Genomic DNA, 26576 nt, shown 5'->3' on the forward strand with positions numbered 1-26576 from the left:
ATGAAAGCGTTATTTTGCATAACAGACATCAAGCTAAATAAAATGTTAAAAACGAAAAAGGAATAAATACACTAACTTAAAATAAAATACAAATTTATTTTTAAATTATTTTATTGTACATAATTTACTACAATAATATGCATTACTGTATAGTTTTAACATAAATAGGTAAATATAATGGTGAACTTCATTAGTTTTACAAAAAATTGGACCGAAATATATATATGTGAGGTCGTAAAGCTTAGTACATACCAGAATGCGACAGGTTAGATAAAAAAAAAATATTTACACAGCATCAACAGATTAAATTAACAACGATATTCTTATAAAATACCAATAAAATAAAACGATAAATACTTTTATAATAAACTTATATTATACAAGTTGTTTCACACTTTGTTGACTAAGCTATCCATAATGTTCTAGCTCGCCGCTTACTTTAATAAGGAAGTTGCCACATTAAAATAAAAATTAAAACTTTTTGTTTTTTTTTTTTCATACAACATTTTTAACGACGAAGATGACAAGCATTACCTATCTACATAAAAATCACAAATCCCATGTAAACCACGTCTCAAAATCTTCAAGTCTTTTACATTTACAGAAGCTATCACTAAAGGTAATAAACATTCACATATTTTAGATACTTATTTAATTGTATTTTTTTTTTTACAAAGAAACGAGGAATGCGATTCAAGCAATACTAGCGCCATTTTTTTATATATAAAAAATAATTACTTATAATTAAATATGCCAAAGCGGGATTTGTATATAAAAATACATAAATGCTATAACTTTGTATTTTCTATGTGCTTTGAGTACATTCCTAGTATAGTAACGGAATATATTAAAAAGTATTGATAGTTGATACGTTAAATAATTAAAGATTATTAAAAAAAAATAATAATAATAATTTGAACGGCTTTATGATGGTAAAATTCAGTGAAGACTCGCCAAGCCGATAGTGATGTAATTTTTTTTGAGGTAGTTATTCAGTGAACCAATTATTTATCGATATTATTAAAATCGTAACGCTACACCACTATTCGCTATAATAAAACGTAGCTTTCCGAATCCCAGATTATATAATCGTAACGCATTTCAATAAATGACTATAATATTTAGTTCTTACATGAAAACACATTAGCCTCTATACACTGACCAACTAGGATATTAAATATAATGAAAAACTACTTCGTAGATTTCATCTTGGAATATTTTTACTCTCAGCATCATTATATAGCACTGAACGATTATATTCCATACAAAAGTTAAGGATATATGTATTTGAAACCATAGTATAATTAATATGATTATTTTTTTTTTTTAATTTTCGTGGCATCGCACAATAATGTCGTAGTTTTGTTTTCGTTGATATACATTTTAGAAAAAAAAAATAATTAAACGTATCTTTGGATAGTGATGAATCGGGACACCATGACGCCGGTTTCGGAGATCGCTGGCCACAAACATGACTAGGGGCGTTGTTAATGACGTTCGCGACACTTGCAAGCGCTCACACGACTCGACACTGATATTAGCCATGAACATAAAGAAAGGTTCTATAGAGGACTCAGTACTGACGTGACTAGGTCTGCGGCGTCGTCTGAGGCGGTTGCAGACGCACTCGCAGCGCCTCCTTCTCACGCTGGGCGTCGGCCAGCTCGTGTGCGAGCGCGCGGCACACTCGGTGGAGCACCGAGTTCTGTTCGTGGAGCGCGCGGACGTCGGGGTCGTCGCCCTCGCGGGACGGCTCCCTCGACGGCTTGCGGTAAACTTCGAAGGCACCGTGCATTTTGGGAGCGTCGTCGCGATTGTAACCGAAACCATCAGGCTCGTAGTCACGGACCGCGGAGGGAGACATTCGCGGCGGGGGCTGAGGGGGTGGAGCCGCGGACTGGCACGGCTGGCCCTTCAGGCGGTTCAGGTCCAAGGAACTGGAGCGAGCGTGGTTCCTGAGGGGCCGCGGCGGGGGCGGGGGCGGGGGTTCCTTTCGTGGTGCGTATTGAAGGGACTGCGGCCCGGCTGATGTTCCCTGATCCTCGGTGTGCGGGAGGGAGTCGCGGGCGGGCGGCGGGGGCAGTACGCCCGCGCTCTTCATCGGCTTTTTGGGCTGTGGACGTTGTATGGACTTGATCTCGGAATTTCCGTTAGGTTGTTCTGGTGGTTGTGAGTTGAGTCGTTTGGGGCTGGCGAGCTCGAAGGCGTGCACGAAGTCGTCTCGTCGTGGGGACGTGCTGGAGCGCGTGTCGGTGTCGTGCGGGAGGGCGGTCGACTCGGGAGTTACTCTCAACGCTACAGGATGGAAGATCTTCGGGTCCCGCTCCAGGGCAGACTTGTGAAAGTCAAAATTGACGGGCTTCGGCCCGGGGCTGGATACGCTGGAGGTCGGGGAATCGACAAATTTGGTCCACTCCTTGTTGTTGATCTGATGTTCCGGTTTCGGTGGGCTCGATGACGGCTGGCGGTCTTCCGGTTTTTTGGCCGGTTTGGTTTCGTACGGGTCGTTGATTTCCGGTTTGGGTGCGAAGTTGAAGTCAGCCGAGGTCCCGGAATTGAACATGTCCGAGCCGAGATCCACTAAGTCCGTAGTGACAGCGCGTTGTGTGAAATGCGAGTCGACGGTCGGCACGAGGCAGGCCGGCAACACGTCTGGTACTGGTATATTGTTTCTCCGTAGAACGATCAGATGCATCGCTATACTGAACTCTTCTAGACTGAGCATCCCGTCCTGAGTTATGTCAGACAGTTGCCAAATTTTCCTCAGATCGGAAACCGAAAGGCGAGATTTTTCGAAAAAAAGTCTGGAAATATAATATTTACAATCAACGCTTGAGTAACTTTTTACTCGGAACTACAATCAGAATATTTATAATTATTCTATATTGATGACTGTCATATTAAAAAATTTTAAAAAATAAAAATGTGAAATACAATTTTTCATCACTTGACTTGAGAGAGAAATCATAACATATTCATAATAATAGCAAGAAATAAAATCCAGATTATATGAGACTAATAACAATCCAGCATAATCACCTGGCCGTTTGTCCAGACAGCATACCCCTTTCAGGTCGCAGCTGTGCAAACTGTGCAGCATAATGTCTAGCTTGGGCTTCACTCATAGAACAAACATCGGCATCATCAGCCTCCTCCTCCGAGGAGTGACGGTCAGAAGATTCTTCCTCCGTACCTATAATAATAACATACATATAATTAAGCCAACCATTGATTAAAAAGCGTCATTACATGTTTTAAAATTTATATAACACACATTCAAAAAATATAACGCAACTGTCAATTGTTTTTGATATATTTTTTCATTCATCCATTATTATTTTGTAAGCATCGTAGATTCTAATAAACCAAACAACGACATACAAAAAAAAAAAAACAATTTTAAAACATTATTTTAAATTTGGAACACTCGACATCATTTACAGTTGAAATAATTAAAGAATAATAATAACTATCAATCATAAATAAATATGATTTAAATTTATTCAAATTTAAAAAAAAAAAATTGTATCATGAGTACTATAGAGCTGTGTACATATTTAATTAGGACTCTCAACAAATTCAATCAAACGTCAAATTAACAAGAGCCGTTCCACATCCGTAATAGACTCTAATTAGTTTAACAAAGCAACTTCCCTAAAATGTTTGAACATGCGACTATAAATGTTGCTAAACCAGTTCAGATAACTGGATTTTTTCTCATCTAAAAATATATAAAAAAAACTATGAGAATTTTAGAACAATACTTTATAGGACCATTTAATGTTTTGATAAAACAGAAACACTACTCGTTGCATATAATGATAAGTAAATACGTGTGAAAATAATGTGTAATTTATAATTTTGTTCGTTTAACACTAGTTAAGTAACAGTTATAGAACAAGTAAGTGCCGGAACCTGAACATGTAGAATGAGAGACATTAAGCTTATATTAATATATATATGTGATATATTTGAAAATCTAATTTATATGTTATATAATGCCATAAAAAAAGTCATAGTACTAATGAATAGCTCATACTAAGTATTTTTTTTCTTTTATTACTAACATACTAAGTAAATTTTTTTATTACTAAAAGACTAATAAAACTAGGCATTAGGCAAACTATATCTATGACAATTGACATATATAATAAGTATATTGACATCTTAGTAATATTATAAATACGATAGTGAGTGACTTAAAAATAAATTAGACATAAGAATAACATAAAGGCTACGATATATCCCTTTATTGTACATGACACAGATAGATCTACGGATTGACAAGTTGACATATATTATTATATACATTACTAATTTCTCTCTGAACACAAAAGCGGAGGAAGTCACGAAAAATACTATTAAAGAAATAACTACCTAATAAGCGAGTGTGCTCTTCGGTGGTGTTAGTGGGCCAAACCCCTCGTCCTGTAGCGCTGTGTTCCCACACAGGATGAACACGTTCTGCTACACTGTTAGTGGGCGTCGGACTCTCACTGGCCGTACTCCACGGCGAACCAGCCTTCACACGTCTCTGAATGCAAAGAAACAAACAAAATTAACATCCTTAAAATATATTTGATATATAATACAATAGAAAAATGTTAGACACTAACTCAAACAAGTGAGTTAACAACAAATTAAGAATAAAGATAAGTTTTTATAATATCAAATGACGTAACTTCATTAGTAATTTTTGAAAATTACCTGAATTTTGTTTATAACAATGTCACAAACAGGTTATGTATCAAAAATGCTTTATTGAAGGCAAAAATATTTTATTTAAAAAACTTTTTAAGAAACTCCAATTTCATTCAAAGCATTTCTTCTTTCATTTAATGTTATAGTAATGATTATGTCATTTTTATGTACAATTTTGAATATTTAAATTAATATAAAATTACTATCTGAATTAAAAATAATCTGCAATACGTATCAATCAATTCAGTAAGTTTAAATAAACAGCATAAGTATGTACATAACTTTAAAATAAATAAATGCAATAAGAAAAATACACTAAAAATATTATATATAATGGTTAATAAAATACAAAACAATATTTCAGGTTACGATTTGTCTTATCTCGGTCTATATAAAGATAATGTCAGCGAGCGAGGCACACATCTCGTATCTGGTGTAATTATAAATGAAAGCGCTAAGTTTTATCACATTTAGAAGGCTAGACATTTTATTATCTAAAATGGAACAAGTTGATGTGTAAACAGACGCACATTTTAATATATTTTCTAGGTATATCTTAATGTTTTTAATATTGTTCATCTTCAAGATCGGATTTTAGAGGTGACAAACATTATTAGCACTAATTTTTGACAACTGCTCTTTGAGCATACATGTACACCTACCCTTAATAAACACTCAAGTATCAGTCGATAAGGAAAGAGCTGAATAGGCACCATGGAACTCAATTTCTATCCCTTACATTTATTTTAAGGGAGTAGTATAGAAGTTTTGCATGAACTTAAAAGTTTCTCTGTAGATTTCAAGCCCCTAAGAGAAACACATCACTGACAACAATACTCTCTACATAGATATATATTCTTGTTATATCACACATTTTGGAAGTAATAAAAAATATATGTGAATGAGACAATAACAAAAAAAATATATAAAATTGCAATATTGAGAAGAAATGAAGTCGGAAAACGAACATAAGAATTTATGTTGTTTTTATATAAAATGGTTATCCAGTGTTGTTATAACTTGTAATGTGAAAAATTGTGATTTCGTGGTAAAAATCACTTATCTTTTAATAATTTTTATGTGCCTTTATGATTTTACAAATAAAAATAAAGTTAAGCAACATAAAATAAGTAAACTGTAGCAACATATTCTTCAAAGTCAAGTGATACAATCAAATAGGTTAAATATTGGAACCTCTTTATTAATATAAAGGAGTTTTAATATACAACTTACCCCACGTGAACCAGATCTTTGTGACAATGTCTCCGACTCCATCTCTGAGTCAGTACTTAAAGCTTCTGTATTATCATGAGACATTGTTTGTGGAGCGTCGCTATCAGAGAGGTTTGATGGCACTCTTATTGGCTCGTATGCAGCGATACTACCAAAATTTCTGTCTCGTTTCGATATATGCTGTTCCTTCGGTGAATTAGACAACTGTATGAGATCAGCATTGGCATCACAGTTTAGTGCCCATGTAAATCTTGGCAATGGCAAATCTAAGGGAGTTGATAAAAGTTCTGGTCTTAGGGACATATTTGTTTGATGAGCGGCTATCAATTTGAGAGCTGAATAAAATTGCTTTCTATTCATATGATTTAATGACGTGCATGTATTAGGCGCTACACTAATATCCATGATCTGGAAGATGGAAAAAGTATTGACATTAACTAATGAAGAACAAAGTGTGTTTCAATAGCACTGATTACAACGTTTACCTGTCGTAATACATCATTGGATACGTTGGATGATCTAAATAGTTCAGTCGCCTTTAAAATCGGTATTTTCCCGTTGGATTCCTCGTCGCAGCACAAAAACAAATCACCGAAATATCTCATTTCGGTCTCTGTCAAATTGAGATCCTCCATTATAATATAATACACAACGATTTATTCATAAACTCTATTACAGTTTGTAGTAAAATTGCCAAAAAACACGAATAATCATTATCTGTTAGTGTAACTCATATTCATTGTCGCACAGACGGAATCGAAATATTAACATTACAAAATTTACACGAAGCAAACGAATATGTCATTGACAGCTGCCCGATATTCCGTAGCCATTTCTACTAAATACAGAATAAAATATTTTTGCTGATTAGGGAAATTCAAATATGGCAATGCTATTTAGGGAAAACCTATAAATGTACTTTCAGTACTTGTTAAAAAAAACCTACAAAGAAAAGCTAATCAATAGAGCTAATCAATGAATAAACTAATAACGAATGTCATGGCTATGAATAACATTTTTGTTCCCGTTCTTTTTGATGTTTTAATTTCCAATATGTAAATTTTTTTATTATTTTTTAAAGACCCTGCCATTTTTGGATATAATCTAGTAAAGGGCTAATATTTAAAAGGTTTACCCAATTATTAAGTGACGATAATCAACAAAATAAAAGGAGAATTTACGAGGAATAGCCAGATAAATTTTATTAATTTGAATAGTTTTTGTCTGTTTACTACCGTTGATAAGATGTTGGTTTTTTTAATGTGCAAAGTGCAAACGAGCAGACGACCTACTTGAGTCTTGATGGGCAGTAGTGATAGTCTACCATGAACATTCGCAACATAGATGTTGCGGATGCTTTGTCAAGTTTGATTTTTGAAGAAAAGGGAGGGATGGGAGTAAGGAAATGGCAGGAAAGGATGGGAACGGGGAAAGGGCAACCGACTCCCTCACTCATCAGACGAAACACAGCCACTAAAGGCTACTTCACGCCGATCTTCGGTGAAAGGGTGGTACTTCCCCGGTCAAGCCAGCCCATGTTCAAGCTGTATTAACTTGACCACAGCTAGGCTCTACCACCTTTGACTACCTCCTCTCTGTCATAACTCATAACTTCATTACTTTCATTTCATACACACATTTTTTATAATTCTATTATAGGATATCCTATAAGTTTTTGCAATGAAACTACAAAATTTATTTCTTAAAAAGCTTATGTTTACATTTACTAATTGTAAAATAATTTATAATCAAGATGATCAAATCTATTAGAAGTTTTATTTAATAAATACGACTTTTCTTTCAGTAAATAACAATTAGTATAAAAAATTAAATAACACTTACTGGTGTTTATTTATATTTATATCTATTATTTACATTCACGACAGATAATAAAATACAAAGGTAATTAATATTGTATACAGATATTAAATGTTATTGAAATAAATACACTGTAAAGGAATAAGAATGGTTTTACCATTGGGTATTAAAACGTGGGGATTATTATTTTTTTCATTATTGGTTGAAATAACACATGCTACGTGTGTATCATTGATTCGAAGTAGTTTAAATGTTAAAAAAAAAATCTGACTTATTTTTTTGAAGTGTACATCAATGAAACGTAACTCTTCAAGGATTAAAGAATTTATAACGTATGTTTTTTTTTAGATCCACTAACAAGGTTCCTAATTGTGACTTCAGTCGAGGCTGTAAAACTTTATTTCATACAAAAGTTAATCCCGGATCGTGTCTCCTCCATTCTACACGACACTGGCAGAATATACTGTGCACGTCTTTGCACAGATGAAGGCCATTTTTAAACAAACGAACAAACAACAACGTATGTTTATTTTCAGGCTATTTATCTATACAGTTCTCTCAATCGGTTTTTGTCAGCATGTAGTGTTAAGTTTTAATGATATAATGCAATCTTCTACATGAGAATGCAAATAATGGGTTATCTGAAATTTCCAGCAAGTAATAACTGTAAGAGCAAGTACTCATTTAGATTTCTCTCTTAGTGGCGTTTCCTTATAGATACCGCCAATGTCATGTATCGATATTATACTGGACTATGTAAAGAGGTTACTCATCTATATAAGCCTTTATTTACAGCATACTCTTATCATAAAAAGGCACTAAAACAAAAATATTTTGAAATAAATTTTATTTTTTTGTTATAGCATGTAACATACAAACACTGGATATTAAATAAGGAAGTTATTTGGATGCGTTTAATATCTGGTGCAAGGGGATTCATATGCGTCTTCTACTATTACAGTAGTAAAATAATAATTTAGAATACACAGCTACACTTAAAACTTAAAATAAAATAATCGTCGGTTAATCTCGACATTCCGATTACATCTCATTATATAAAATTAAAGAATTTAATCCTTGCTCTGGATGTACTTGATCAGGTCGATGACCCTGCTGGAGTAGCCGTACTCGTTGTCATACCAGCTGATCAGCTTCACGAAGTTGTCGTTCAGAGATATACCCGCTGCGGCGTCGAAGATCGACGAGTGGGAGTCGCCGATGAAGTCACTAGATACGACCTGGTCTTCTGTGTACCCAAGGATTCCTTTCAGAGGTCCCTCGGCCGCTTCCTTGACCTTCTGTTTAATGGCGTCGTAGCTTGCGGGTTTAGCGAGGCGGACTGTCAAATCGACGACGGATACATTAGCTACGGGCACGCGGAACGCCATACCCGTCAACTTTCCATTCAGAGCCGGTATAACCTTGCCAACAGCTTTGGCTGCGCCAGTGGCAGCTGGGATGATATTCTGCTGGGCACCACGGCCGTCACGCCACAACTTGCCGGAAGGACCGTCTACAGTCTTCTGAGTGGCGGTTGTGGCGTGAACGGTTGTCATCAAGCCCTCAACAATTTCAAAGTTGTCGTGGATAACTTTGGCAAGCGGAGCCAGACAGTTGGTAGTGCATGAGGCGTTAGAAATGACCTTGTAGGATGGGTTGTAGGCGTCAAGGTTGACACCCACTACGAACATTGGGGCGTCTGCACTGGGAGCTGAGATGATGACCTTCTTGGCTCCACCTTCCAAGTGAGCAGATGCCTTATCAGTAGTGGTGAATACACCGGTTGATTCCACAACATATTCAGCACCGGCCTTGGCCCATGGAATGGCTTTGGGGTCCCTCTCAGAGAAAACAGCAATTTTGTTTCCATTAACAACTAGACAGCCGTCAACAGCTTCTACTGATCCCTTGAAACGTCCATGGGTGGAGTCATACTTGAACATGTAGACCATATAGTCTAGGCCAATGAAGGGGTCATTGACTGCTACAACTTGAGCTCCCTTTTCAATGGAAGCACGGAGAACCAGACGACCAATGCGGCCAAAACCGTTGATACCAATTTTCGACATTTTATCTGAAAAGTTAATAAATACTGTAAATAGTTGGAAATATTGTGGTATATTGAGATTTTAACCGTTAAAATAAATAGACCTTCTTAGTAGTCATAGTGACACAACTGTAAACTATTTTTAACATGAATTGTTTGTTATTGAAAACTGTTTTATCATGACCCCCATTTGACCTTAGAACAAAATGATTAATGTTTATGAACATAAATGTTTGATTAAAATTCCATTGCGGTGTAATTCTTAAGTACTCCAATAATCAAATTGTAAAGAGCCTGAGTTAGAATATGTTTTGAGCAAAAGTTTTATAATTGACAATGAGTAATAATGTCTTTAAATTATTGAAAAATAAGATATATTTATTAAAATTAGACATGTCTACTGTCATTAGGGCATAAAGGATTTTGAAAAGCAAATACTTTTTTAGCAATTGACTAAGTTAGATAGACAAATATTAAATTTATGTAAAGTTAGATTATTACTAGCTACAAATAATTATCGATCAGTCACTGTAAACAGAAATCTTGTTATTTTAATATAAATTTCTTACACTTTACTATCCAGCGTATGGTGGCTATTGGATACTGATTTATATATCTACCCATTTAAGCTTCATACCGGCAAATGAAAGGTCAGATAAAGGTCACACATATAACGATAGAAATAAACTAAAATATACACTCAAAAACTAAAAACCATGCATAATAGTTATTTTGCACACACATACTATAAGAAGGTTCTATAAGTAATGATATTTTGGCGAAATTAACGGTTTATGGAAAAGAATGTACAAGCACACGTACACCACAATGATGTAATATTTAGTATTCATATAATAAATAACTATCACATTTGGGGTAGCCGAAGTAACATTAAAATATTCTATATAAAACAAGTAGTATAGACAGGTACATACCGGAATAAATTTAGATATTTATTGTATTAACACGACACCTCCTTCCTCCACAATATGGAGAATTGAAATGTCAGATGAAGGACAACGGAGTACACGAAAGATTAAGTTATGGTTTGTATACACGATCTGCACAATTAAGCAGAAACTACACTTTTTTTTGTAACGCCATATGTACATTTCATATGAAATAATATTTAATTATCTATTATACTCAAAATAATTTTATTTTGAACAAGCAAATTATAAATATTTCTTAAATTGGCTGCGAAGGTCTTGGTATTTTATTTTTTTAAATACCTTAAATTTGTTTTTTTTTTATTTAGTGTATTTAAAAAACCTTTTTGTATAAAACAGTGATGCTAACATATGTCACACTGTGTATGTGGGAATTGCTATGACTATCTATTTTATTTAAAAATATTTTTTATATTACCTTGTGTCACGTATACCTTGATTCATTGAGAAACATTTTTCGGGTCCATTCAAAAACATATTTCATCATTAAACAGGAACAAATTGCATATAGTTATGAGAAACTTAAAAAAATAAAAGGGTTTTGAAATAAAATAAATGAAATTAATTCATTATAATTTTTTTGTACGCTGGTTGGGCAGAGATAGTTCCAATTATAATAAGATTAAGAATCCATTGACGTGAGTTGAACATTTCTAATGAATGTTGAATTTAGGTAGAAATAATTATTGATTTTTATGTATTACAAGACAAAAAGTATTATGTTCTTAAAAACTCTTTTCATTACATATGTCATAAAGCATAAGTGTTTAAGTATAATATTTAGGAACAATCTATTGTCAAGATTTATCGTACCCTGAAATTTTGTTACACCATATCAATTCTGTTTGATATTACAGAGCGGGTAATTCAAAATGCGGGGAGATAATATAAAATTCGACCAAATTGTGTATAAATGCTAACATTACCTGTAGGGATTTGATCATACTAAAATGGTTCTCAAAGTTGGCATTAACGGCTTTGGACGTATAGGCAGGGTGATTTTTAGGACTTGCTTAGAAAACACTGATTTGGAGGTAAATATTAATATTTAAAAAAAAATATCGATATTAATGTACATAATTATGACGTATTTCTCGTAGGTAAAGGCTATTAATGACCCGGCGGTAGACATTGAATATATTAGTTACCTTATAAAGTTCGACTCGACCCACGGCAAATTAAAATGGGATGTTACATTCAAAGACAACGAGATAACAATTAATGGTAACCAAGTAGCAAACGAAAAAAACGTTTTGCAAGGAATTGGACATTTAAAAGAATAATAATTTGTTTTGTAGGAAATAATATAAAAGTTTTTCGCGAGAAAAACCCGTCGAATATACCGTGGCAGTCAGCATCTATACAATACGTTGTCGAAGCGTCCGGAATTTTCACTAACTACGATAAGGCGTCGGTAATGATTGAATATTTAAGTTAATATTTGTTAAATGAAAGTGAATATGTAATAAAGGCACCATAAACTATATCAATCCATCAATTGCAGGGCCATTTATCGAGTAAATGTGTCAAACGAGTATTGGTAACCGCTCCCAGCATCGACGTTCCAATGTTGATAATAGGCGTTAATGAAGACAGGATAAATAAAGGTTAAATTATTTTATCTTAAACTATTCATTATTGTCTTAAATCGTGTTATTTGTTCTTGGGTACAAAGTCTATGAAGATGAAGTTATAAATAACATCAATTTCTTGATTTTCACCATCATATATAGAAATGGGTTGTTTTGTTTTGGGGGTGGGTTCGTTGATAAGAGATATACGCGACCTCCTGAACGAGATATAATATTCTAAATGAGTTTTTTGTAATGATATCCAAGTTTCGGTTAATTTGGGAAAATTATTCCGATATTCCAATGGGCAATTAATATCACTGTCTGTTCTTGGACGAATGTGAACATATTTTATGGACTGTGGTCGATAACCGTCTAGTCTCTTATGGTGAATGATTTGCTTTCCTAATAGCTAGTTATATTTCGTTGATAGGTTATTGTAATCTGTTGCAGTAGATAGATACGTCTTGATTTGATATTAACATTTTTTAATTTATATAACGATGTAATGGAACGATAAAACAAAATGTAATTCAGGTAATGGCTGGCTCAATTAAAGCATACTCCATTATTTTGCTAAATTCCAGATCAGAAAGTAATATCTTGCGCGTCGAGCACTCTGTACTGTTTGGCTCCAATAATTAAGGTTTTGGAAGACAACTACACAGTTGAAGAGGGTTTCATAACGAGCATCCACGCTATGACGCCATCTTTGAAACCGTTGGATGGATTGTGTTTAAAGGGAAAGGTACTGTCATTAAACAAAACATATTATAATCTGTCAGTCCTATGAAATAACTATAAAGAGTTTATTTCAAATTTTTAAATTTATGTATGTATTTATATTGTAGTAAAATTATTTCTAAGTATTTTCGTTGTGACAAGCAATTATATTTAATTAATTGTAAAAGTTTTTTTTTAATTTCGAAAGGCTATGATTGTGACTAGTTCAGAAACGACAAAACGATTGGAAAATTAACGGTTTGAAAGGTTTGATTGAATTATTATTTCGCTTGAACTAAGGTTATATTAGATTTTAAACCATATATTGATTATATTAAGGTTGCTTTTCATCCAGCACTGGAGGGACCATAGGAGCATCCATCAGAACATAATACCGGCTGCGACGGGCGCTTGCAAGGCCCTCGGTAAGATCATACCAGGAGTTAAAGATAAACTCACGGGCTTAGCGTTCAGGGTACCCGTTGTTAACGTCTCCGTACTCGACATAACCATACGGTGAGTAATATAACGAACGGTTACATCACTTAGGTTTAAACGTCACTTTATTGGGCTTAGTACACAAATATGTATGACGCACGTAAAGTTTCGTTATATAAATCTTATACACCAATATTTGATATAATAAAAATTAATTATGTAATAGTTTTTTTTCTATTTAAATTCAACTCGATTGTTTATTAGATTCAATTAAAAAATACTTATGATATGGTTTTCATTTAATTTAAATGTACGAATGTGATGAATGAATGAAATCTTTGCGTTTTGTTTAGTCTATTGGTTTACTTCCTGTATACAACTTTTCCTAGTCATAGTTGAAAATACTAATGTTTCCTTTTGTTTCCTTTTTCGTATGTTGGTACATGTGTACATGGTGTGTGTTTTATCTGTGAGTGAGTGTTTTCGTATAATTTTTCTCCTAAAATTATGTCATAAAAAACGTATTACCGTGTTCATTAGTTGATTATATTGTTCCAATAATTACTCATTTTAGTTTTAGTTACTATGCTTAAATTCTAATTAAGCATGATTTTTTTATTGTTTTTTTTTTATGTAGATTAAACAAAAGCACATCAATCGGACACATTGTTAAAATTATTGAAGACCAGATCAGATCTCCATTGAAGAATATAATCAAAGCTAGTAGTGATGAGGCAGTGTCCTCAGATTTTCTTGGCGAAGAGAAATCTTGCATCCTTGATGTAAACTCCTGTCTCCAATTGACACCAAATTTCTTTAAATTGATTTGTTGGTACGAAAACGAATATTCCTATGCATGCAGAGTAGTAGATTCAATAAAATTTTTGGAAAAAAATTGCCAATTGGAACTGGTACCGAAGAATATTTTCAGGAGGCTTTCAGTGACACCCAGAATATCGAAAGAAAGGCCGATACCGTTTTACAATAGAGATTTATTTTGTAATACTTTAATACAAAACAGATCCAAGTTCTACATGGAACATGGCTTCAATGAAAGACCACCAACCCCAATGGGTTCCAGGCGACATGTAGATATACACAATTCAGGCTCCATACAATCTATCTACGAACAGAAGCACAATTACTCTGCACAAAATAGAACATCGCTATTTCAAAGCTGCGCACCATTCGAAACGCCAGACAAAGAACGTAAAAATTATCAAAAAACTCAAGAACGATTGGAGGAAGTGAAAAAGGAGTTCTCGAAAATGGTAGATATGACAGAGAAACTTTTGAAAAAATCGAAGGAGAGTAATTCACATCTTGAATATAGTACACCGAAAGAACAATACAAAGAAGAGAAAGATATTAAAAACGATTTATTACGTGAAAGAGTAACGCCTTCTGGCATTAAAGATATGGTGATTGATAATAAAGATGAAAATCTCAAAGATCAAGATGATGCCCAAGTGCAGGGGACCAAAGACGATGAATTTAACGACTGTTCGAGATTAAGCGACCTGGGAACGTCAATCGATGAAAATGACAGTTCAAATGACATTAGATCTGTCAAAAATTTGAATATTTTATCAGTTAATGTAGAGTACATTGCAAAGCCGAATACAAAGAACGAAAGAAATGATGATACAATAAACGATACATTTAATTATGACAAAAATTATCATCGTGGCACACAGAATAAAACCAACTTGAATGAAAGTTGTACTAAAGAGCACAGCGTGAATTTGGCCACCAGCGTCAAAAACAAAACCGAATTGGAAATCAGTGAATCGTGCTCAACCTCAGCGGAAAAACAACAGAATAAAATCAAAAACGCCATCCCCAATAAAACTAACGCCATTGAAATTAAAAAGAAGATTATAGGAGAAATTATAAAAAAGATGTCAAAAGATACTGCAGAAGAAACTAAAGACGTCAGTCTCATTTATAAAAAATCATCGATAACAAATGCCGTGGGTAATAAATTGAACGATATTTACGATAAATTGGACAGCACTAGTGCAACGGACTCTGAGAATTCCTTCCAAATACATGAAAGAAAGTCACAAATCATCGAACTAACAGACCTCACTAACTCCATCGAAGATCTCGCCCGCTTGGACAAAATATGTAGAATTATAGAAATATCCGACGAGTTATCAGACAAATTGTTATCGGCGTTGGATAAAAAAGAACCGAATTATAAGAGGAAGAAATGGTCCCTCAAGGACTTGTGTGAAACCATAAAGTTGGATGAATTTTGTAATAAAGTGTTCGGTCCCCAGACAGGCAAGTAAATTATAAATGAATAAACACTGGTATAAAATAATATTTTATTTTAAGGCACTATAATAATACAACATCCATTTAAAGCTTTAATAAGAATACAAAATAGCCGTGTAAAAAAATAAAAATGCAGGTACATTACGTCATGGGATGAAAAACACTTAAGTACTAGTTAAAGCTTAATTTTTTTAAACGATTACCCGTAGCTATGCGATATGTCGGTTTTTAATAGTTTTAAATTAAGTTTTATGACGAAACTAGTATTATTCGGATTTACTACGCGGATTTTTATTATTTAAAAACTACATAATCCCGACGTTTCGGTTACTTTGCAGCAACCGTGATCACGGGCAGACGAGGTGTGAATGTCTGTCAGTTGGTCCTTGTTATTTATCATCTACCGCCATCGATTTCTTAATTTCCTGGCGTACCGCTCTGGATGCCGGCAGAATGCGCTCACGGTGTCTTGAGGTCCTGCGGTGTGGTTACAGACATGGGATTTAATATTTTTAAAAACGGGGTCCCAGGTGTTTGAAAGATTCCAGCCATCTTCTCTATTGAAATTGGGATGTTTTTTTATTTCAATAGCCTCGCGAATTAATCTCGGTATGTACTTGTCTTCCCGAGCGAGGATTTGAGGTTTATCAAACCGAATGTAGTGGCCTGGTTTGTCCATTGTGTGTTCACACACTGCTGACTTCGACGCGCGCCTGTTTTTGATGTCTGAGATGTGTTCTTTAACCCTAGTACCGATGCTCCTCTTCGTCTGTCCAATGTATGACAAGCCACAGTCACAATCGAGTTTGTATACACCCGCTTGTTGCAAAGGAATGTTACTCTTGATTGGTCTCAAGAATTGGCTCACTTTCTTATGTGGTTTGTAAATAGTTTTAATGGAAACCTTCTTCAAGATGTTGCCTATTCTGTCAGTAACTCCCTTCACATATGGTAGTATCGCAGGTTGTCGTTCAACTGTGGGTGGCTTCAGGTGGTTCTTGCGATGCTGGCGAGGCACGGGCAGGTTGTTGATAGTGAGAGCATGTTTTACATGCTGCAGCTCGGCCTCTAGGTGGTCAGCATCACAAAGATGTTGGGCTCTCTGTAACAAAGATTTGCCAACGGTAGCTAACTGGATAGGGTGGTGGTGTGAGTAACCATTGAGGTACCTGTCCGTATGTGTGGGTTTCCTATAAACAGTATGTCCCAAAGTATTGTCAGGGTTCCTAACGACAAGTATATCAAGGAAAGCTAAAGAATTATTTGCCTCCAATTCTATAGTAAACTGAATCTTACTATTGATAGAATTAAGATGGTTCAGAAAAGCAGAGGTTTTATTTTTATTTAATATTGTGAAGGTGTCATCTACATACCGTTTATATATTAAAGGTCTTATAGGAGGAGAGCAAAGGGCTCGCACCTCGAAGTCCTCCATGAATATGTCAGCGACAACGGGGGAAACCGGTGAACCCATTGCAACTCCATCTACTTGTATGTAGAATTCATCCTTCCACATGAGGTAGCCAGATGTTAGGCAATGCTTTAATAGTTCTGCATATTCTATAGGCATATTGTTATCCTTTAACTTACCTCTTACAATCTCAATGCAGTCAAGAACAGGTATACTAGTGAATAATGACTGTACATCGAAACTGACCATACTGTCATTGTCGCTCAATTTTAGGTGTTTTAAATCTTTGACAAACTGGTAGGAATCCTTAACAAATGACTTTGTGTGGCCCCGGAGAGGTGATAATATTTTTGAAAGAAATTTAGCCAGTTTATTAGTGGGTGAGTCAATCTGGCTTACTATTGGGCGTAGTGGAACATCCTGTTTATGGATTTTAGGTAACCCATACAATTTTGGAGGTTTTGCACACGATGGTACGAGTGATTTGATATCTAGATTGAGTTTTGAACTGTATTTATTTATGAGAAATTTTGTTTCTGTTAAAACTTTAGCTGTCGGGTCTTTGTTAACTTTTTTATAAATAGAGTTATCCGAAAGAATTTCGATTATTTTATTATCATAATCACTCGTATCCATTATTACGGTCGCGTTCCCTTTATCTGCACGGAGGACAGTCAGGTCTTCATTGTTGCGAAGTTGTTTGAGTGCAACCGATTCTTGACGAGAGATATTTTGTCGAGGCAATTTGCTCCGGCGCAGAACATACGAAACATCCTGCCGGATTGCTTCAGACTCTTCTCTTCTCTTCTCTCTTCCAATTTCAATAGAGAAGATGGCTGGAATCTTTCAAACACCTGGGACCCCGTTTTTAAAAATATTAAATCCCATGTCTGTAACCACACCGCAGGACCTCAAGACACCGTGAGCGCATTCTGCCGGCATCCAGAGCGGTACGCCAGAAAATTAAGAAATCGATGGCGGTAGATGATAAATAACAAGGACCAACTGACAGACATTCACACCTCGTCTGCCCGTGATCACGGTTGCTGCAAAGTAGCCGAAACGTCGGGATTATGTAGTTTTTAAATAATAAAAATCCGCGTAGTAAATCCGAATAATACTAGTTTTATTTAAATGAATACTCGCGAAAATCTTAGATCTCATTAAGTTTTATGACGGTTTTGGAGAAAGTCGCGTTGTCCATCTCTATGAAGTCCGCTATAATGACATTCACGGGAGCTTTATCTTCACCAGCTACGGGTCTTCCAGGAGTGAATTCTGATAATTTCGGATAAATCTCATTCTTGACCGGCTTGGCGCATTTCTCTCGTAGGTTTGAAAGCCATCTACAAACGGAAGAAACATAAAATAGAAAATACATAAAAATATTTTAATAGTTCAATGATTAAATCATTAAGCCATTGTCCTTTGCAATTATTACGCAATTTTGCAAGATACATAGTACGTGTCATTCACAATTAATTCTTAGTAGAATTTAAATTTGCTATTCGACAAAATAAATGCGTTTAATATTTTACGTTATACATATATTATCTTTATCTATATATAACTCATACATAGTGGGTAGCCAAGAAAGTAATTCGGGTCGTAACCAATAGATGGCGGTAAGTCTGTTTTTATTTTCATATAAAGAACTTTAATTTTGTGATTTTTCTAGCTGACATAGATCTGTATAAAAAAAATTATTTGTATTATTTTTATGGCTTACCTGATAACGGTTATTTTAAAAATGGAATTCAGAAAAAACTATGTAGATATTTTACGTTTATAAGAATGTTTTCTTTAGTTTGGATTTATTTGAAATATTACAGGTATCTGAACTGGTTACTAAAATTCGTTTAGAAGATTTCGATTTAAAGATTACGCGAAGATAAAGAGCAAAGAAAACCAAAATTGTAGACATGTGATGAATATTCATATAACAGCGTCCGAGATTGCAAAGAGGTTATGTGTGTCCTAAGAAAATGGCATTAAGCGCTTTAGACTTAAGATGTTTGACTTTTGAGTTCTGTAATTTCGTTCGTGTATGAGGGTGCGGGTTCAAAACCTGGCAAGTACGAATGTGATTTTTCCGAATTATATGTACTTTCAAAGAATATTTAGACACCACTCATTCAAGAATATTTAGACTCACTCAGGGAAAACATTGTGACGAGACCTGGACTTATAATTTTAAATTATAAGTTTGAAGTCGCCAATCCACTTTTAGTAAGCGTGGTGCTTAATGCTCTAACCTTCTCCGTGTGAGAGGAGGCCTTTGCTCAGTGGTGGGACACGATAGGGCGATGATGATGAATTCAATGTAACTAGACAAACATCTTTGAAACGAAAGCATACTGGCCCGGTAATACAGGTTGTAATATTGATGGAAGGAGGTCGTGATCCACGTATGATTCACAATGTCACTATCACAAGATCATGTTCCCAATGCGGGATTACAAAAGTAATGTACATTTCGAGATGTATTCAAGCGAACGAACAGTCAATACAGACGGTCATTATCAAAATCGTCCTAGATCGGAGGAATTGTATGAAATGAAAATGAAAAAATTTACAAAACCCAAAGAAAATTGGTTTTACGACTAGCTTGTTTAGTTACAAGTATAGTATAGGAGCTATCAAATCTCAAGATGGTGGAGGAATGATATGTTTCCATAGAGCTGACCTTCCACCATAAGTCTACGATGTGATCCAAGTCTACGAAACTTCGTAAAACGTTGGTACAATCCAGCCTTTCCCGAAGTGGGCGATAACGCCTCCTTGCGGGCGGTACAAGCCTAAAGTGGGCGGAAAGAGACCCAGAAACAAAAAAATAGAAGCGTGCAGAAAAAGCTTGGGGGTGATTTGTAATTTTTTATCTTTGCATTGAGATATAGCGAATAGATTAGATTCATAAACGCGAACAGAAAGCCCTTTTTTATTAATTCACATTCGAAAACCAAAAATCAAAATAACCTCTTAAATCAAACTAAGTATTTGTCGGATGAACTACGCGTGATTTATTTTTGTTAAAAACTACATAATCCCGACGTTTCGGTTACTTTTCAGTAGCCGTGATCACGGGCAGACGAGAAGTCTCGTCGACAAAAATAAATCAGGTGTAGTTCATTCGAATAATACTAGTTTCATTTCAATGAATACTCGCGAAAATCTTAGATCTCGTTATCAAAATAACCTGCCCGACCCAATATGTTACCTTGGTAATTGGTGTGACTAGAGGAGACACCTTACACATAACAAGGCCACTGGTTCCCTGGCTTTATGATGATGTATACATAAAAATAAATACTCATACATTTTTGCCAAATGAAGTCTCACAAGCACTTAAAATTAATATAGAGAATATTTGAATTATATTAATATTCATCATGTCAATATATGAATTACGAGGTGGTATCACCAGCCTATAGGAGCCCACAGCTGACCAGGCCTCCCCTCACATGGAGGAGGTTAGAGCATTAATCACCACGCTCAATCAAGGCGGTTTGGCGACTGAAACTTATAATTTGAAATTACAAGTCCAGGTTTCCTCACGATGTTTTCCCTCACCGTCTGTCTGTGGTGTCTAAATATACTTAGAAAGTACATATTAGTCGGAAACATCACATTGGTACTTGCCAGGTTTTGAACCCTCATCCTCATACACTGGAGGCGGACCTTTAATCTATAGGCCAGCACCTCACATAGAAGTAAGTGGCAAGTGGTATATTAATATATAAAATATTATTAATGTATAAAATTTTGGTTAAATTGAATGTCATAAGCTAGTAACCTGTTACATTGTAATTTGTAACCAATAAATGTATCACCTGAACAGTAGAAATGCAGGTGTAGGTGTGAGTACGGCCTGATGAACGAACCCCATCCCGGGATGTCTCCTGACTTGCTTCATGAAGTTATAAAGACCGTTGATGTCGTCCCTCTGCGGCCACGGCGAGGGCAGCATCTGCGGCTGCCAGAACTCGCCCGTAGCATACACTGAACGATCACGGTATACAACTATCACCTGGATTATATTATATGTATATAACTATCAGATCATTCAAATAATCTTAACTTATATATATAAGTATATCACCCGACGCAAAGGGGGTAGTTACATGTTTGACATACATTTCTGTTTGTTTATCTGTAACAGATTAGCTCCTAAATGGATCGTTGTTTTTGTGTTTGAGTGTTTGGTAGTGAAAAATATCAAATTGTAAATTCTTGGTCTCAATCTCAATTGTAACTTTATAAAATATATAAATTAAGCATTAAATATTTTTCTATGACTTTATGGTCTAACATAACTATAGTCATGTCATTACCACTAGTAATTTCTTGAGGCATATGATTATCAGGGCTTGCTTGGTAAACACGTTATTATAAGTCAATCTATCACTACACAAATTACTATGGCCGGTTGATTGCTAACGCACAAGACATAAATATCCCTAAACGAGTCCGACGATATCACGACAAATAAAAAACATCATTTACGTTATTCAAAAGTTTCTTAATGGTTCCGCACTTGAGCAATAACCTTTTTATTTAGGTGAATAATTATGCGATTGTAAGGACGGAATATAAAATATAAATTCTGTGTTCCAATCAAAATTAATTAATAATGTGATAAAAGTTATCAATGTACATATATTCTGAAGAAACTATTTTGTAAATAACAATGTTAAAATGTTTATACTATTCACTATTCACGAGTTGCATAATATTTAACGAAAATGCATTAAAAATTCAAGTCTCAAGTTAACCTTGTATTGATTAATGCAAATATTATTTATATAACTGTTTATGGTTGAACTAAATCATGTAATATCAATGAACAACTAGTTAAAATCGTTATTACTATTGTGATTGTTGATTATTTGAGAACAAAATATAAATTAATAAATGTTTAGTATATAAAAAAAATTGTGCATAATCTCTTTCTATCCCCTCCCCCCCCCGGGAACTTTGAATGTTTAACGTAACAGTGCTCTCATACCCCCTCCATGGTTGCGTTAAACGTTTAACGCAACCATGTTGGAAGTCGCATAAGAAGTTTCACTTCAAAAGCTTATTGAGACTTTCCGAGTCTGCTTACTAAATCTGACACAGTCAATAAGTGAGGTTGTATAAAGTTACTTTAGATTAAACCTGATCTAAATATCAAGGTTTTTAATCTCGTTTTATATTTCTACGAGAAAATTTTCAATTAACATGATATTTTTATTTATTAAATAAAACTTGTAGCCATATTTAAGTATATAGAATCATCGGCAAATTTATATATGCGTATTTAGGTATAAAACCCATTAATGATGTAAAATTATTATGTACACATCACCTGTTGTTGTAATCTATGCATGGCATTCAAGGTGACAGTGTTCAAGTCGGCTTGCCGTGGCACTAGTTGTGGTCCGAACATGTTGAGAACATATCTCATGAGCCTTCGATGGTCATCTGGTGTGAATGCATAGAAGTGCTGGAAATCTAGTATGACCACCTGTAATAATAATAATAATAATAATAATAACAATAATAATAAGATTTACTTAATTTCATTATAAGTGAATTCGTTTTATTTGTAATACTCTTTTATTTAAAATAAAATTTGAAAAAAGAATTATCAATTTTTAGAATAGAAAAGGAGTATGTATATGTGTAATTGATCACAAAAACTGTATAATTTAAAGGAAAAATCTTATATACATACTTATACTAACAGACATATTTAGAGACTAAACTTCAAAGTATGCCATGGGTTGTATTATGTATATAAGATTATACCCAATATTTAGAATATTTTAATTTATATGTATTGTGTTACTTACCTCATATGGATGTTTGTTTATGTATTCCTTTATTTGATTCAATGGCTGCGATATTTCTCCCGCATAAACACCATGACAAAAGAAGAAGTCATCTGACCCTGTCTTCGTGGCAAGCCTTAAGTCGAAATATCTGTAACATAGAAGCAGTGGTTACAGAGTGTTAATAAAAAAAATCAACATAAAGGGTGCTAATTATATAAAATATTCAATTGAAATACAAATTCAGATGTTAAGATATTTTATAGAAAATATATAAACAGCAAAATTATACCTGATGCCAAGGAGCAATTGTTGATAAGAATCTACTGCCTGAGTTATTGTCCATCTTAATATTGTATCTTCAAATATAGGATACAGACTCTCTAGTATGGGTTCAGCATCTGGGGCCAAACCACTTGACCTAGTTATGCCATATGTCATGGAATCATGACTTCCTGTAACAATAATTATAACAAATATAGTACTTTTTTATTATAAAACATCTCTTTGATGTAATTCTTGTGCTATTTTTTCATAACAAAGTTATAATGCCGTATAAGCAAAATAAATATTAATAAGTTAAAATATATTTTATGTACCTGGAATTGCAAGATATATTATAGGGACATTTCTTAACTGTTCTGGGAGATCTCTCATCCAGTTTTCAAGATCAATATTATCTGATTTGCTAGTCTCAGACATTAGTAAAACTGAAATTAAACTTATTAACTCGTTATTTTTTCCTGAACAAATATAGTGCTTTCAATATGACTATTTTTTTATTTACCTTTAGGAATAAAAACGTAAGAAAGACAAAGTGATTAAAAAAATGTTACACTTATTTGTCTACGTCATGAGTCACAAATAGCTTCTTAACTGCGGTTGGTTAAAAAAACCCTTTGTACTTTGACTGACTTTTATTCAAACTTAACATTATTTCCCGCTTGTTTAGGGTAAGCGTTAAATTTTAATGCTTGGTTTAAGTCTAAGCAAAATTAAAACTGTATGTAGAGGTGACATGATTTCATTTTTTTTTTTTATAATATTACTTCGAGTATAATGATATAAAATAATTCGTTTCATATTAATATGTTTAGAGCGCACCAATCACCATGCCGTCTTTTGACTTCTTGCTGTCAAAACAAAATAAAAACAACCGTTGGATTCTAGGATTTTAGAATATATTAAGGAAATATCATTTTTTAAATTTAATATTTCTAGGGAGTTTCAAGACAAAAACCTTATTACTCCTTTTACTACTTGTCAAACTTTGCAAAGATGCTAGGGTCAAATGTCTTCTTTAAATTTAAAGTAGATACGTATAAATCAATCAGTTTTATTTATTTTGATCAAACAACTTATTAACCATTATATGACTTTAAAAATCTTGATAAAATGTTAACTATGAATAGGTCCTTACTCTCAATTTTGTCCACGTTGACTCATTAATTGAGTTCGGAAAGAAATGTGTAAAGTGTGTTAAAACAATAGATATGGTAACCAGGCGGCAGCAAAGTCTATGTCACGTAAATTCATAAAACATAATATTGTGATGGCATTAGAATTCCTATATCTCATTCTAATGTCTAATCTACATTAATGAAAAGTTGTTTCAAAATCTGTCAAGTACTTTTTGCCTAAAAGAGCAATAAACACCCATACATCATTATAATTTTTCTCATTTATAAAATTAGTTTGGTATACAAATTATAAAACTTGAAATAAATAGAAGGTATAAAAAGAAGATAATAACAAAGTTGCTTACTTCAATGGATGCAAAAAGCTTACCTAATAGTATATGAATAATTCCAAGTTTCATTATTACACAGCACTATAACATCGGGAAAACTACCAGGAAATATAACCGGTAGATAATAAACGGTTATCTGGTAGATATATATTAGAATTCTATAAACACACGTAAGTAATAACTAAACTGTGAAGTTAGAATGAACTGGCATGTGATTCAGTATCTTAGTAATAAATGCAACAAGTATGAATGTTATTGACTTATTTGAATCTTGATCGCTTTGTTTCGGTTCTTAAAATTAACTGATGTATTTAGAAAGGATATTGCTCTGATCTATTTAACACTTAAAAATTTAGCCTTGACATTTTTTGCTTAAGTTGACAATATCTTATATAAATGTAATATCTATCTACATTATCTTAGGATACGAAGATAAATATTAAACCGGTTTTAAATTTAAAAGAGATCCTCGCTTGTTTCTATGCAGTATATTATTTTTATGTAATTTTATTTCTAACATTGAATAAAATGGAAAGAAAATATATTTGTTGATTAAAACAATATGCAATATTTCCCAATGAAAATATTTATGTTCTATTATGATTATATATATATAGTAAATAAACGACAATATACTAATTATTTTTCTTTCAAATATCTAATATCACTTCATTTCACTTTTCTTTTTTTCTAGTAGGTACAGATACAAAAAATATATTTATATATAAGAGCAGATATTAGTCTTTTGTTTTCCGAAGGAAGTTATGAACCAAATCTCAGCAGAATTTGCAATTACAATAGCTCCGATCTTGACCTTAATGGAAGTGTTGTTGTACAAAGAAGTAAATTAGTTTATTATGTAATATTTTTTTTATTACGACTAATGACTATTAATAATGACTATTAATACAAACATTTCTGTCATTTTAATTCATGGTTGCCTTTGGGGATAATACATAAAACAATAATTGATTTATACCACTAATTATTTGATGACGTTGTCTTTAAAAAAGGTGCAATATAAATTACCAGGTATAAGAAACACATAATGAACAAATATTTTGTAATTAAAATCAAAATGCTTGCAGATACTGGTTATTTCTATAGATTTTTTTATAATAAAAAAAAGAGAACTATGAAATTTTCCACAAGTGTTGCTCTCGAAAAGTATGGATTTATAGATATCTTTTTTATTATATATCAGCAAAATGTACTATCGTGATATCATTATTACACGTTGACGTTTTGACAGAGGGATAAATTTACATAATTCTTCCTCGACCATTTGACGGTGAGCGACATTTGGCAGGTTTAAATAAACACTCATAAGAAATGTGTCGATTTATTTACGAGCTCTAAAAATCGGTCAGGGATTTGACACCTTCTAGTACTTTAAAACCTCGCCTCGCTGCAACAATTTACATTCTTAGAAGTTCTCTCATGCTGAGATATATCTATAGAATACCTAGCTAAAATCACCAGTATCATCACATCTCCATTATTTCCCTAAAGTCCTAAATCTATACGGTAGGTATTACTTAGTAATAAATAAAGATAAACAGTATATTCATTTGACTATTAAATGTCAGTGTCATCTATTGGTTTCTATCAAATCAAATCAAAGTCTCTATTAGTAAAACATAATTTTATCATAATTTTATACACTCATATTTATCTAATATTACTTTGTCCTTTTATATTAATCGTTAAGTGAATCGTCGTACAACAACCTATATTTTTGTTTACATCGTTGTGCACACACTATACATTTTAAATAGAACAGGTACATATATTATTAAACACGATACAAAATCATATGAGTGATAAGGATAGTAATA

General features: G+C 33.6%; 5 protein-coding genes across 9 annotated transcripts; 1 reads left to right on the forward strand and 4 right to left on the reverse strand.

The window, feature by feature from the left end:
- Positions 1-93: 93 nt before the first annotated feature.
- On the reverse strand, positions 94-6777 carry LOC116771151 (ralBP1-associated Eps domain-containing protein 1). The gene is made up of 5 exons (XM_032662894.2): positions 6420-6777; positions 5935-6342; positions 4378-4534; positions 3040-3193; positions 94-2804 (listed from the first exon to the last, which is right to left on the reverse strand). Exons 1-5 carry the CDS (start codon positions 6567-6569, stop codon positions 1589-1591), a joined length of 2085 nt encoding a protein of 694 aa, XP_032518785.2. The 5' UTR covers positions 6570-6777; the 3' UTR covers positions 94-1588.
- Positions 6778-8584: 1807 nt separating this feature from the next.
- Positions 8585-10880, reverse strand: LOC116771190 (glyceraldehyde-3-phosphate dehydrogenase 2-like). Its single transcript, XM_032662963.2, has 2 exons — positions 10735-10880; positions 8585-9826 (listed from the first exon to the last, which is right to left on the reverse strand). The coding sequence occupies exon 2, from the start codon at positions 9819-9821 to the stop codon at positions 8823-8825; it is 999 nt and encodes a 332-aa protein (XP_032518854.2). The 5' UTR covers positions 9822-9826; positions 10735-10880; the 3' UTR covers positions 8585-8822.
- A 223-nt stretch (positions 10881-11103) lies between these two features.
- Positions 11104-16052, forward strand: LOC116771319 (uncharacterized). The gene is made up of 8 exons (XM_032663143.2): positions 11104-11387; positions 11607-11783; positions 11850-11973; positions 12048-12163; positions 12254-12356; positions 12908-13068; positions 13399-13559; positions 14119-16052. Exons 2-8 carry the CDS (start codon positions 11700-11702, stop codon positions 15776-15778), a joined length of 2409 nt encoding a protein of 802 aa, XP_032519034.2. The 5' UTR covers positions 11104-11387; positions 11607-11699; the 3' UTR covers positions 15779-16052.
- Positions 15801-18313, reverse strand: LOC133319274 (uncharacterized). Its single transcript, XM_061523175.1, has 2 exons — positions 17355-18313; positions 15801-17271 (listed from the first exon to the last, which is right to left on the reverse strand). Exon 2 carries the CDS (start codon positions 17236-17238, stop codon positions 16165-16167), a length of 1074 nt encoding a protein of 357 aa, XP_061379159.1. The 5' UTR covers positions 17239-17271; positions 17355-18313; the 3' UTR covers positions 15801-16164.
- LOC116771320 (PI-PLC X domain-containing protein 3) lies at positions 15801-24931 on the reverse strand. 5 transcript variants are annotated; one of them, XM_032663144.2, is made up of 8 exons: positions 24777-24929; positions 23588-23698; positions 23281-23443; positions 23010-23139; positions 22523-22681; positions 21006-21202; positions 18338-18521; positions 15801-16005 (listed from the first exon to the last, which is right to left on the reverse strand). In XM_032663144.2, the coding sequence occupies exons 1-8, from the start codon at positions 24805-24807 to the stop codon at positions 15964-15966; spliced, it is 1017 nt and encodes a 338-aa protein (XP_032519035.2). In that variant the 5' UTR covers positions 24808-24929; the 3' UTR covers positions 15801-15963. The 5 variants fall into 5 exon arrangements, with proteins under 5 accessions (XP_032519035.2, XP_032519037.2, XP_032519036.2 ...); XM_032663146.2 differs by lacking the exon at positions 24777-24929 and adding an exon at positions 23776-24091 and having other exon boundaries at positions 23588-23709; XM_032663145.2 differs by lacking the exon at positions 24777-24929 and adding an exon at positions 23776-24090.
- Between the last annotated feature and the right edge of the window lie 1645 nt (positions 24932-26576).

The sequence above is a fragment of the Danaus plexippus genome, chromosome 17 (genome assembly GCF_018135715.1).
Source record: "Danaus plexippus chromosome 17, MEX_DaPlex, whole genome shotgun sequence".
Classification (NCBI taxonomy): domain Eukaryota; kingdom Metazoa; phylum Arthropoda; class Insecta; order Lepidoptera; family Nymphalidae; genus Danaus; species Danaus plexippus.